Source organism: Oncorhynchus mykiss, chromosome 7, assembly GCF_013265735.2.
Source record: "Oncorhynchus mykiss isolate Arlee chromosome 7, USDA_OmykA_1.1, whole genome shotgun sequence".
In the NCBI taxonomy this organism is placed as follows: Eukaryota; Metazoa; Chordata; class Actinopteri; order Salmoniformes; family Salmonidae; genus Oncorhynchus; species Oncorhynchus mykiss.
The window spans coordinates 668066-680000 of NC_048571.1; the positions used below are offsets into that span (position 1 = coordinate 668066).

The 11935-nt window shown below is 45.2% G+C and overlaps 1 protein-coding gene and 1 long non-coding RNA gene across 2 annotated transcripts in view; both read right to left on the reverse strand.

The window, feature by feature from the left end:
* Nucleotides 1-993: 993 nt before the first annotated feature.
* On the reverse strand, nt 994-5126 carry LOC118965201 (sciellin-like). The gene is made up of 5 exons (XM_036981957.1): nt 5090-5126; nt 3906-3974; nt 2913-3018; nt 1446-1548; nt 994-1342 (listed from the first exon to the last, which is right to left on the reverse strand). The coding sequence occupies exons 1-5, from the start codon at nt 5116-5118 to the stop codon at nt 1326-1328; spliced, it is 324 nt and encodes a 107-aa protein (XP_036837852.1). The 5' UTR covers nt 5119-5126; the 3' UTR covers nt 994-1325.
* Nucleotides 5127-9011: 3885 nt separating this feature from the next.
* LOC110527172 overlaps nt 9012-11935 on the reverse strand; it is a 4351-nt gene continuing 1427 nt past the window's right edge. Inside the window, exons 2-3 of the long non-coding RNA XR_005052697.1 lie at nt 9270-9457; nt 9012-9080 (exon numbers count right to left, since the gene is read on the reverse strand). This is a non-coding gene — a long non-coding RNA (uncharacterized LOC110527172). The remainder of the gene's footprint in view (nt 9081-9269; nt 9458-11935) is intronic.

The following is an 11935-nucleotide window of genomic DNA, read 5'->3' on the forward strand; positions in this document are numbered from 1 at the left end:
TGGTCTAAAGTAGTGCACTATATAGGGAACAGGGTTCCATTTCACAGCTTCAGGACCATCCATCCTTCTGTATGGTCATCTCTGGAACAGGGTTCCATTTCACACAGCTTCAGGACCATCCATCCTTCTGTATGGTCATCTCTGGAACAGGGTTCCATTTCACACAGCTTCAGGACCATCCATCCTTCTGTATGGTCATCTCTGGATGGATGTTCAAAATGGACCCATCTTTTCCGTCACTTCTCAGATCATTTCAGTGACGTCTGATTTCAAGATTTACATTTTTTAAATTAACATTGTTACATGTTGAATAACAACTTTAACTTTGGTTCCAGGCTTCCTTCTGTTAGTGCCTGGGCTGTCGACGCTATACACATGGGCCCTGGTCTGAAGTAGTGCACTATATAGGGAATGGGGTGCCATTTGCCCTGGTCTGAAGTAGTGCACTATAAAGGGAATGGGGTGCCATTTGCTCTGGTCTAAAGTAGTGCACTAAAAAGGGAATGGGGTGTCATTTGCCCTGGTCTGAAGTAGTGCACTATATAGGGAATGAGGTGTCATTTGCTCTGGTCTAAAGTAGTGCACTATATAGGGAATGAGGTGTCTTTTGGGATGCAGTGGTTTACTCTGCACAAACAAGTACTTACTGTCTTCTGCCTTCTCCCCTGGCACCAATAACACATCATGTGTCTAAACATGACCTTAAACAAACCTCCTCTCTGGCTCTCTCCCTCTCTATCTCTCTCCCTCTATCTATCTCTCTCTCTCTCTCTCTCTGGCTCTCTCTCTCTGGCTCTCTCTCTCTGGCTCTCTCTCTCTGGCTCTATCTCTCTGGCTCTCTCCCTCTGGCTCTCTCTATCTCTCTGGCTCTCTCCCTCTCTGTCTCTCCTGCTCTATCTCTCTGTCTCTCTCCTGATGTATTTTATAAATGTATGTGTATATACTGTATATATATTAGTTTGTTGCTTTGTAAATCAATGTAGGTGGAATGTACAACATGTGAAGATGTCCATTTTAATAAACATGACTACATGCTGACATCAGTTGGTGGTTATATTGTAATGTGATTTAACAAATCGTACATAAAGAAGTACATAAAGAATCCATCCAGGTCATTGGATCTGATTCTATATGTGACAATAATTTGCAAGAGATGTTGTATAAAGATTATAGATCCAGATTACATTATAAAATGTCATTTACTGTTGCGTCAACCTCCAGATCCACCCATGTAAAAACAATGTGTCCCTTTTCTGACTTCTGAAGTGGTGTCTCTTTGTTCTGTCTGTGTTACCGTGGCGACGTGAGCGTTCTGTCATCCTTCCCTAGAGGAGATACTTCTCTGTAAAGAAACCCGTACAGGACTGGATTAGAGCCAAGCCAGCAAAGCATGACGGATTTGTGGACGGACACACACACACACACACACACACACACAAACACACCTCTGGCTGTGCTGAAGCAGCTTTCACAGTGCACTGTCCCTCTGTGGAGCCACATACTGTCTCCTACATGGAGGTCTCCTAGAGGACAATGGCACACCTCACACTGTCGAGGAGAGGAAGATGGTTACGTACAGTTTGGGTTCAGAGACAGATTATTAGAATCACATGAATAACTGCCTACTGACTGATTGACTGACTGCCTACTGATTGACTGACTGACTGCCTACTGATTGACTGACTGACTGCCTACTGATTGACTGACTGACTGCCTGACTGCCTACTGACTGCCTGCCTGACTAATGATTAACTGACTGCCAACTGATTGACTGACTGCCTACTGATTGACTGACTGCCTGTCTGACTGACTGCCTGACTGACTGACTGACTGCCTGCCTGACTGACTGCCTACTGATTGACTGACTGCCTACTGATTGACTGACTGCCTACTGATTGACTGACTGCCTACTGACTGACTGCCTGACGACTGATTGACTGACTGCCTACTGATTGACTGCCTACTGATTGACTGACTGCCTACTGATTGACTGACTGCCTACTGACTGACTGCCTACTGATTGACTGACTGCCTACTGATTGACTGACTGCCTACTGACTGACTGCCTACTGATTGACTGACTGCCTACTGATTGACTGACTGCCTACTGATTGACTGACTGCCTACTGATTGACTGACTGCCTACTGATTGACTGACTGCCTACTGATTGACTGACTGCCTACTGACTGACTGCCTACTGATTGACTGACTGCCTACTGATTGACTGACTGCCTACTGATTGACTGACTGCCTACTGATTGACTGACTGCCTACTGACTGACTGACTGACTGCACACATGATACACATCTAGAGGACATATCCAGTTATCACTACAGCACAACTATGTGGAAGATATGTGACTTCCTGTAGATGTGTGTTGAATAGATAGACGTGTAGACATTCTGTAGATGTGTGTTGAATAGATAGACGTGTAGACATTCTGTAGATGTGTGTTGAATAGATAGACGTGTAGACATTCTGTAGATGTGTGTTGAATAGATAGACGTGTAGACATTCTGTAGATGTGTGTTGAATAGATAGACATGTGAGACGTACTGTAGATGTGTGTTGAATAGATAGACGTGTAGACATTCTGTAGATGTGTGTTGAATAGATAGATGTGTAGACGTCCTGTAGATAGACGTGTAGACGTACTGTAGATGTATGTTGAATAGATAGACATGTGAGACGTACTGTAGATGTGTGTTGAATAGATAGACATGTAGACATGTGAGACGTACTGTAGGTGTGTGAAAATGCCACACTATTCCCTATATAGTGCACTACTTTTGACCAGAGCCTATAGGATCCATTGGGCCTGGTCTGAAGTAGTGCAGTTTTTAAAGAGCTTAGGAGAGACAATTGGGACACACATAGATATATGTTGAATAGACGGGTGTGTTGCTTTACCTTGAAGCAGGATGAGTGGCTGTAGATCTGTAGATCCTCCAGGATCATGTTGGCTCCAGCCACCATCGGTTTACAGCAGTACGAACACAGGCCCTTGGTCACACTCCTGTACAGCAGAGGGCAGTAGTGAGTTGGGGATAGAGAGAACACATAGTGACAGCTTTGCTGTGTGCAGAGTCAGCACCTGTGATGTTCAAGGACGATAAGACAAACACAGTCCTGATACAGTGTTCATTTACACATAATATTTTTTAACATTTATTTAAACTGTTCAGACAGAAAATGTATTTGCTACATGAACACAACACATGGCTGACATGTTGGATGTGGACTAGAGGAGAGTCTGGGTTGGAGTCAGGACTGACCTGTTAGGTATGGACTAGAGGAGAGTCTGGGTTGGAGTCAGGACTGACCTGTTGGGTATGGACTAGAGGAGAGTCTGGGTTGGAGTCAGGACTGACCTGTTGGGTATGGACTAGAGGAGAGTCTGGGTTGGAGTCAGGACTGACCTGTTGGGTATGGACTAGAGGAGAGTCTGGGTTGGAGTCAGGACTGACCTGTTGGGTATGGAGAGGAGAGTCTGGGTTGGAGTCAGGACTGACCTGTTAGGTATGGACTAGAGAGGAGAGTCTGGGTTGGAGTCAGGACTGACCTGTTGGGTATGGAGAGGAGAGTCTGGGTTGGAGTCAGGACTGACCTGTTAGGTATGGACTAGAGAGGAGAGTCTGGGTTGGAGTCAGGACTGACCTGTTGGGTATGGACTAGAGAGGAGAGTCTGGGTTGGAGGCAGGACTGACCTGTTAGGTATGGACTAGAGGAGAGTCTGGGTTGGAGTCAGGACTGACCTGTTAGGTATGGACTAGAGAGGAGAGTCTGGGTTGGAGGCAGGACTGACCTGTTAGGTATGGACTAGAGGAGAGTCTGGGTTGGAGTCAGGACTGACCTGTTAGGTATGGACTAGAGAGGAGAGTCTGGGTTGGAGGCAGGACTGACCTGTTCGGTATGGAGAGGAGAGTCTGGGTTGGAGTCAGAGAGGGCGGGTCAGGGAGTCTGGTCTCTAAGCTGAGAGAGGAGAGAATGAAGAAGGGTCGTCATGGTGTCGCTGACCCTGCTCAGTCCTGATTCATTTAGGATTTTAGACAAATCTGACAGTTGACCAAATCTCCGGACACATTTTATCGGAATCACAGTTTTGAGATAAAAGTTATTTAAAGTCATAAAGGGCAAGAGATACATTAAACCCTTTTTTAGTTCATATTCATTATTATTTTAGAACTCATTATATATTCATTATTATTTTAGAATTCATTATATATTCATTATTATTTTAGAATTCATTATATATTCATTATTATTTTAGAATTCATTATATATTCATTATTATTTTAGAATTCATTATATATTCATTATTATTTTAGAATTCATTATATATTCATTATTATTTTAGAATTCATTATATATTCATTATTATTTTAGAATTTTAAACACTTTTTTTGGAGAATTTGAAATCCGGAGAACAGCATTTCCTGGCATAGAGCCAACATGGAAATGAATCGTTTTGGAAATATTTAGAGAATTCCAAAAACAAATCTTCCCCCTTGTGACAGCCTGGTCTCATAGACTAGACGTAACATAGTAAAAGTAATTCCAGGGCTCAAATCAGTATGATATGTTACCTTGGGTATGGTTACATAAGACAGAAGGTTATTAAGGCAAAACCCCAAATGTTGCGTGTTCGAATCTCATCATGGACAACTTTAGCATTTTAGCCAATTAGCAACATTGCAACTACCCTTTAATTTAACTCCTAATCTTAACCCTAACCCCTAGCTAGCTAATGTTATCCACCTAGCTAACATTAGCTTTAGCCACCTAGCCAACGTTAGCCACCTAGCCAACGTTAGCCACAACAAATTGGAATTCGTAACATATCATACATCTAGAAAATTAAAGCTGTGCTGGGTGGAGATAAGAGCACATGGCCATTAAGTCCAGATCGTTCTTCAAGATGTTCAAACGTTCATAGATGACCAGCAGGATCAATTAATAATCACAGTGCAGAGTTAAAAAGTAAGAACATAACAAAGGAAACAGTAACACAATAAAATAACTGTTCATTGTTGTCATGACTTTGAATGCATACTGCCAATCATCAATGTTCATTATGTCAGAAGTACCTGATCTCACTGATTACAACTTGGGGCATTGGAGGTGGTGGTGTTGTTGGAGGTGGTGGTGTTGTTGGAGGTGGTGGTGGTAGAGTTGTTGGAGGTGGTGGTGTTGTTGGAGGTGGTGGTGGTGGAGTTGTTGGAGGTGGTGGTGTTGTTGGAGGTGGTGGTGTTGTTGGAGGTGGTGGTGGTGGAGTTGTTGGAGGTGGTGGTGTTGTTGGAGGTGGTGGTGGTGGTGGAGTTGTTGGTGGAGGTGGAGTTGTTGGTGGAGTTGGTGGTGGTGGTGGAGTTGTTGGAGGTGGAGGAGTTGTTGGAGGTGGAGGTGGTGGAGGTGGTGGTGGTGGTAGAGTTGTTGGAGGAGGTGGTGGTAGAGTTGTTGGAGGTGGTGGTGGTAGAGTTGGTGGTGGAGTTGTTGGAGGAGGTGGTGGTGGAGTTGTTGGAGGAGGTGGTGGTGGTGGAGTTGTTGGAGGAGGTGGTGGTGGAGTTGTTGGAGGAGGTGGTGGTGGTAGAGTTGTTGGAGGAGGTGGTGGAGTTGTTGGGACTGCCGGGGGCTCTTCATCAGTGATGTGGGTAATGGCGTGGGGGAGTACCTCTGGAGGGCTTAGTGGGGAGTAGAATAGTTTTTTGGGGGAGGAAAAGACCCTTGCAGTAAAGAGGGACATGGATGGGCTCTTCAGCGATGAGCTTCTACAAAACCACACGGAAATAAAACAAGAGTTTTAGTCAGTTACTGTAATACAGCATTAAATAAAAGCTCACAAACACAATCAAACTTTAAACTCATGTAAAGTCACTTGTTCTATGTGTCTGACTTACGTGGGGGAGTTTAGGGACTTTGGGGAGTTTAGGGACTTTGGGGAGGTGCTCCCAGGACTCATGGCTCTCTTGGGATCTTTCATGCTCTTTGAGGTGGTGCTGGGAGGAGAGGGAAGACAGTCACGGTTGAGTACACTATTAGGAGGGTCTGACAGTTTTTTTCTGAATTTGGTACAATTTTAGTCCCCTGAGTTTGAATTTTGACCTCTTTACCTTAAAACGAAAGACACAGTCTTGGTCTTTGGAGGAAGTGGAGGGCTGAGGTAAAACGAAACAAACGAAAAACACAAATACAAACCCAAAAATCAGTTTAAGGAAAACACTGTGACTAGCAGATAGTAGATATCTAGTTAGAGAAAACACTGTGACTAGCAGATAGTAGATATCTAGTTAGAGAAAACACTGTGACTAGCAGATAGTAGATATCTAGTTAGAGAAAATCACATTTTTTTTTGTCCATTTAAAATAACATTAAATTAATCAGAAATACAGTGTAGACATTGTTAATGTTGTTAATGACTATTGTAGGTGGAAAAGGCAGATTTTTTAAATGGAATATTCACATAGGCTACAGAGGCCCACTATCAGCACCACTCCTGTAAGGGGTGAGTAATCACCAGGAGAGCAGAACTATAACATAGGCTACAGAGGCCCACTATCAGCACCACTCCTGTAAGGAGTGAGTAATCACCAGGAGAGCAGAACTATAACATAGGCGTACAGAGGCCCACTATCAGCACCACTCCTGTAAGGGGTGAGTAATCACCAGGAGAGCAGAACTATAACATAGGCTACAGAGGCCCACTATCAGCACCACTCCTGTAAGGGGTGAGTAATCACCAGGAGAGCAGAACTATAACATAGGCTACAGAGGCCCACTATCAGCACCACTCCTGTAAGGGGTGAGTAATCACCAGGAGAGCAGAACTATAACACAGGCTACAGAGGCCCACTATCATTACCACTCCTGTAAGGGGTGAGTAATCACCAGGAGAGCAGAACTATAACATAGGCTACAGAGGCCCACTATCATTACCACTCCTGTAAGGGGTGAGTAATCACCAGGAGAGCAGAACTATAACACAGGCTACAGAGGCCCACTATCATTACCACTCCTGTAAGGGGTGAGTAATCACCAGGAGAGCAGAACTATAGCCAGGAGCAGTTTAATAGCAAAACCTACGGCATAAAAATAACCAGAATAATTGGGTACAAAAACCCCTCGCCCACCAAACAACACGTGCACAAGCACTTACAGTAAACAATCCCACACATAGACATGGGGGGAACAGAGGGTTAAATACACAACAACTGATTGAGGGAATTGAAACCAGGTGTGAGGAAAAACAAGACGAAACACATGGAAAATGAAAAGTGGATCGATGATGGCGAGAAGACCGGCGACGCAGAGCGCCATCCGTACTTAGGAGAGGACCCGAGGCTGAGCGCCGCCCGTACATAGGAGAGGACCCGACACCGAGCGCCGCCCGTACTTAGGAGAGGACCCGACGCCGAGCGCCGCCCGTACTTAGGAGAGGACCCGACGCCGAGCGCCGTCCGTACTTAGGAGAGGACCCGACGCCGAGCGCCGCCCGTACATAGGAGAGGACCCGACGCCGAGCGGCGCCCGTACATAGGAGAGGACCCGACGCCGAGCGCCGCCCGTACATAGGAGAGGACCCGACGCCGAGCGCCGTCCGTACTTAGGAGAGGACCCGACGCCGAGCGCCGCCCGTACATAGGAGAGGACCCGACGCCGAGCGCCGCCCGTACATAGGAGAGGACCCGACGCCGAGCGCCGCCCGTACATAGGAGAGGACCCGACGCCGAGCGCCGTCCGTACTTAGGAGAGGACCCGATGCCGAGCGCCGCCCGTACATGGGAGAGGACCCGACGACGAGCGCCGCCCGTACATAGGAGAGGACCCGACGCCGAGCGCCGCCCGTACATGGGAGAGGACCCGACGCAGAGCGCCGCCCGTACATAGGAGAGGACCCGACGCCGAGCGCCGCCCGTACATAGGAGAGGACCCGACGCCGAGCGCCGCCCGTACATAGGAGAGGACCCGACGCCGAGCGCCGCCCGTACATAGGAGAGGACCCGACGCCGAGCGCCGGCCGTGCATAGGAGAGGATCCGACGCCGAGCGCCGCCCGTACATAGGAGAGGACCCGACGCCGAGCGCCGCCCGTACATAGGAGAGGACCCGACGCCGAGCGCCGCCCGTACATAGGAGAGGACCCGACGCCGAGCGCCGCCCGTACATAGGAGAGGACCCGACGCCGAGCGCCGCCCGTACATAGGAGAGGACCCGACGCCGAGCGCCGGCCGTGCATAGGAGAGGATCCGACGCCGAGCGCCGCCCGTACATAGGAGAGGACCCGACGCCGAGCGCCGCCCGTACATAGGAGAGGACCCGACGCCGAGCGCCGCCCGTACATAGGAGAGGACCCGACGCCGAGCGCCGCCCGTACATAGGAGAGGACCCGACGCCGAGCGCCGCCCGTACATAGGAGAGGACCCGACATCAGCGGAAGTCGTGACAACTCCTGTGTTCCAAGGGCACGTTGTGTTTGCTCATCCAAGTTTATAATTTTAAAAGGCTAATTGATCATTAGAAAATCCTTTTGCAATTATGTTAGCACAGATGAAAACTGTTGTTCTGATTAAAGATGCAATAAAACTGACCTTCTTTAAACTGGTTGAGTATCTGGAGCGTCAGCATTTGTGGGTTCGATTACAGGCTCAAAATGGCCAGAAACAAAGAACTTTCTTCTGAAACTCATCAGTCTATTCTTGTTCTGAGAAATGAAGGCTATTCAATGTGAGAAATTGCCAAGAAACTGAAGATTGCGTACAATGCTGTGTACTACTCCCTTCACAGAACAACGCAAACTGGCGTTGGGAGTGGGAGGCCCCGGTGCACAACTGAGCAAGAGGACAAGTACATTAGAGTGTCTAGTTGTAGAAACAGACACCTCACAAGTCCTCAACTGGCAGCTTCATTAAATAGTACCCGCAAAACACCAGTCTCAACGTCAACAGTGAAGAGGCGACTCCGGGATAATAGCCTTCTAGGCAGGAACGCTGCTAAAATAAACACAATGCAAATGTACCTCTTGGTCACATGGTTGACTGGGGTGCTGGGGCTGGCAGGGATGGGCTGGCCCACCTCCGACTGCAGGCTGTGGTTAGCATTAAACAGAGGGAGGTGGATGTTAGGGAGAGAGAGATTTCTACCAAATTTGATATTGTCCAATCATGTAGATGTTTGACATTGGTAAACTTCTTACCATGGTGACAGTGTCAGTAGATTTGAGACAGCTCAGAACCTCTCCACACAGTGTGTGTGTGTGTGTGTGTGTCCCACTTACTCCACTAGCTCCTCCTCCTCCTCCATGCTGCGTCCGATCCAGCTGTTGTCTTTCAGCAGACTGGTCTTCTTCCTGCTGCTGTCAACAATGTTCTGACTGGCACTCATCTCCTGACTCCTTCTGACAGGCTTAGACTTCTGACTGAAAACAGACATCGCAGAAAGCAGGCGAGGATGGTCCAGTCTGTGCTAGAAGAAACATGAAATGTAACAGAGATATTGGTGTGATGAACACTCACAACCTGGGTCACCTGCTACGTTTCAACATTCCAATGACCTGTCCTGAGGACATACCTGAATGTGGATGTATCTGTTTTATGACGAACGCTTCCTGATGTGGTTAAGAATGGCATGCTAGATGGTATGCTTGATTACGCAATAATGGTCAACACATAGAGCCCGAGTAATGATTGAACAATCACAAACTTAAATGGTTGAGAACAGCAGACTTTGTTTCACTGTGGCTTAATAGTGTTGCTATGGCTTAATAGTGTTGTCAGGGCTTAATAGTGTTGTCAGGGCTTAATAGTGTTGCTATGGCTTAATAGTGTTGTCAGGGCTTAATAGTGTTGTCATGGCTTAATAGTGTTGCTATGGCTTAATAGTGTTGTCAGGGCTTAATAGTGTTGTCATGGCTTAATAGTGTTGCTATGGCTTAATAGTGTTGTCAGGGCTTAATAGTGTTGTCAGGGCTTAATAGTGTTGTCAGGGCTTAATAGTGTTGCTATGGCTTAATAGTGTTGTCAGGGCTTAATAGTGTTGTCATGGCTTAATAGTGTTGTCAGGGCTTAATAGTGTTGTTATGGATTAATAGTGTTGATTAATAGTGTTGTTATGGCTTAATAGTGTTGCTATGGCTTAATAGTGTTGCTTAATAGTGTTGCTATGGCTTAATAGTGTTGCTTAATAGTGTTGCTATGGCTTAATAGTGTTGCTATGGCTTAATAGTGTTGCTAGGGCTAAAAGGGTGTTATTAGGGCTTAATAGTGTTGCTATGGCTTAATAGTGTTGTTATGGCTAAATAGTGTTGTTATGGCTAAATAGTGTTATGGCTTAATAGTGTTATGGCTAAATAGTGTTGTTATGGCTTAATAGTGTTGTCATGGCTTAATAGTGTTGCTATGGCTTAATAGTGTTGTTATGGCTTAATAGCGTTGCTATGGCTTAATAGTGTTGCTAGGGCTAAAAGGGTGTTATTAGGGCTTAATAGTGTTGCTATGGCTTAATAATGTTGTTATGGCTTAATAGTGTTGTTATGGCTAAATAGTGTTGTTATGGCTAAATAGTGTTGTTATGGCTTAATAGTGTTGCTATGGCTTAATAGTGTTGCTATGGCTTAATAGTGTTGTTATGGCTTAATAGTGTTGTTATGGCTTAATAGTGTTGCTATGGCTTAATAGTGTTGCTATGGCTTAATAGTGTTGTTATGGCTAAATAGTGTTGTTATGGCTAAATAGTGTTGTCAGGGCTTAATAGTGTTGTCAGGGCTTAATAGTGTTGCTATGGCTTAATAGTGTTGTCAGGGCTTAATAGTGTTGTTATGGCTTAATAGTGTTGTCATGGCTTAATAGTGTTGCTATGGCTTAATAGTGTTGTCAGGGCTTAATAGTGTTGTCAGGGCTTAATAGTGTTGCTATGGCTTAATAGTGTTGTCAGGGCTTAATAGTGTTGTTATGGCTTAATAGTGTTGTCAGGGCTTAATAGTGTTGTCAGGGCTTAATAGTGTTGTCAGGGCTTAATAGTGTTGTTATGGATTAATAGTGTTGATTAATAGTGTTGTTATGGCTTAATAGTGTTGCTTAATAGTGTTGCTATGGCTTAATAGTGTTGCTATGGCTTAATAGTGTTGCTATGGCTTAATAGTGTTGTCATGGCTTAATAGTGTTGTCATGGCTTAGTGTTGCTATGGCTTAATAGTGTTGTCAGGGCTTAATAGTGTTGCTATGGCTTAATGGTGTTGTTATGGCTTAATAGTGTTGTCAGGGCTTAATAGTGTTGTCAGGGCTTAATAGTGTTGTTATGGCTTAATAGTGTTGTCAGGGCTTAATAGTGTTGTCATGGCTTAATAGTGTTGTCATGGCTTAATAGTGTTGCTATGGCTTAATAGTGTTGTTATGGCTTAATAGTGTTGCTATGGCTTAATAGTGTTGCTAGGGCTAAAAGGGTGTTATTAGGGCTTAATAGTGTTGCTATGGCTTAATAGTGTTGTTATGGCTAAATAGTGTTGTTATGGCTAAATAGTGTTATGGCTTAATAGTGTTATGGCTAAATAGTGTTGTTATGGCTTAATAGTGTTGTCATGGCTTAATAGTGTTGCTATGGCTTAATAGTGTTGTTATGGCTTAATAGTGTTGCTATGCCTTAATAGTGTTGCTAGGGCTAAAAGGGTGTTATTAGGGCTTAATAGTGTTGCTATGGCTTAATAATGTTGTTATGGCTTAATAGTGTTGTTATGGCTTAATAGTGTTGTTATGGCTAAATAGTGTTGTTATGGCTAAATAGTGTTATGGCTTAATAGTGTTATGGCTAAATAGTGTTGTTATGGCTTAATAGTGTTGTCAGGGCTTAATAGTGTTTTTATGGCTAAATAGTGTTGTTATGGCTAAATAGTGTTGTTATGGCTTAATAGTGTTGCTATGGCTTAATAGTGTTGTTATGGCTTAATAG

Excerpts from the sequence above, each read along its gene's own strand:
- LOC118965201 (XM_036981957.1), bottom strand. The coding sequence starts at position 5,118 with ATGCCCCAAGTTGTAATCAGTGAGATCAG. Across the intron at positions 3,975-5,089 it reads GTTGTAATCAGTGAGATCAG|CTTAGAGACCAGACTCCCTG; the intron begins GTACTTCTGACA and ends CTCCTCTCTCAG. Across the intron at positions 1,549-2,912 it reads GCCACTCATCCTGCTTCAAG|TGTGAGGTGTGCCATTGTCC; the intron begins GTAAAGCAACAC and ends TCTCCTCGACAG.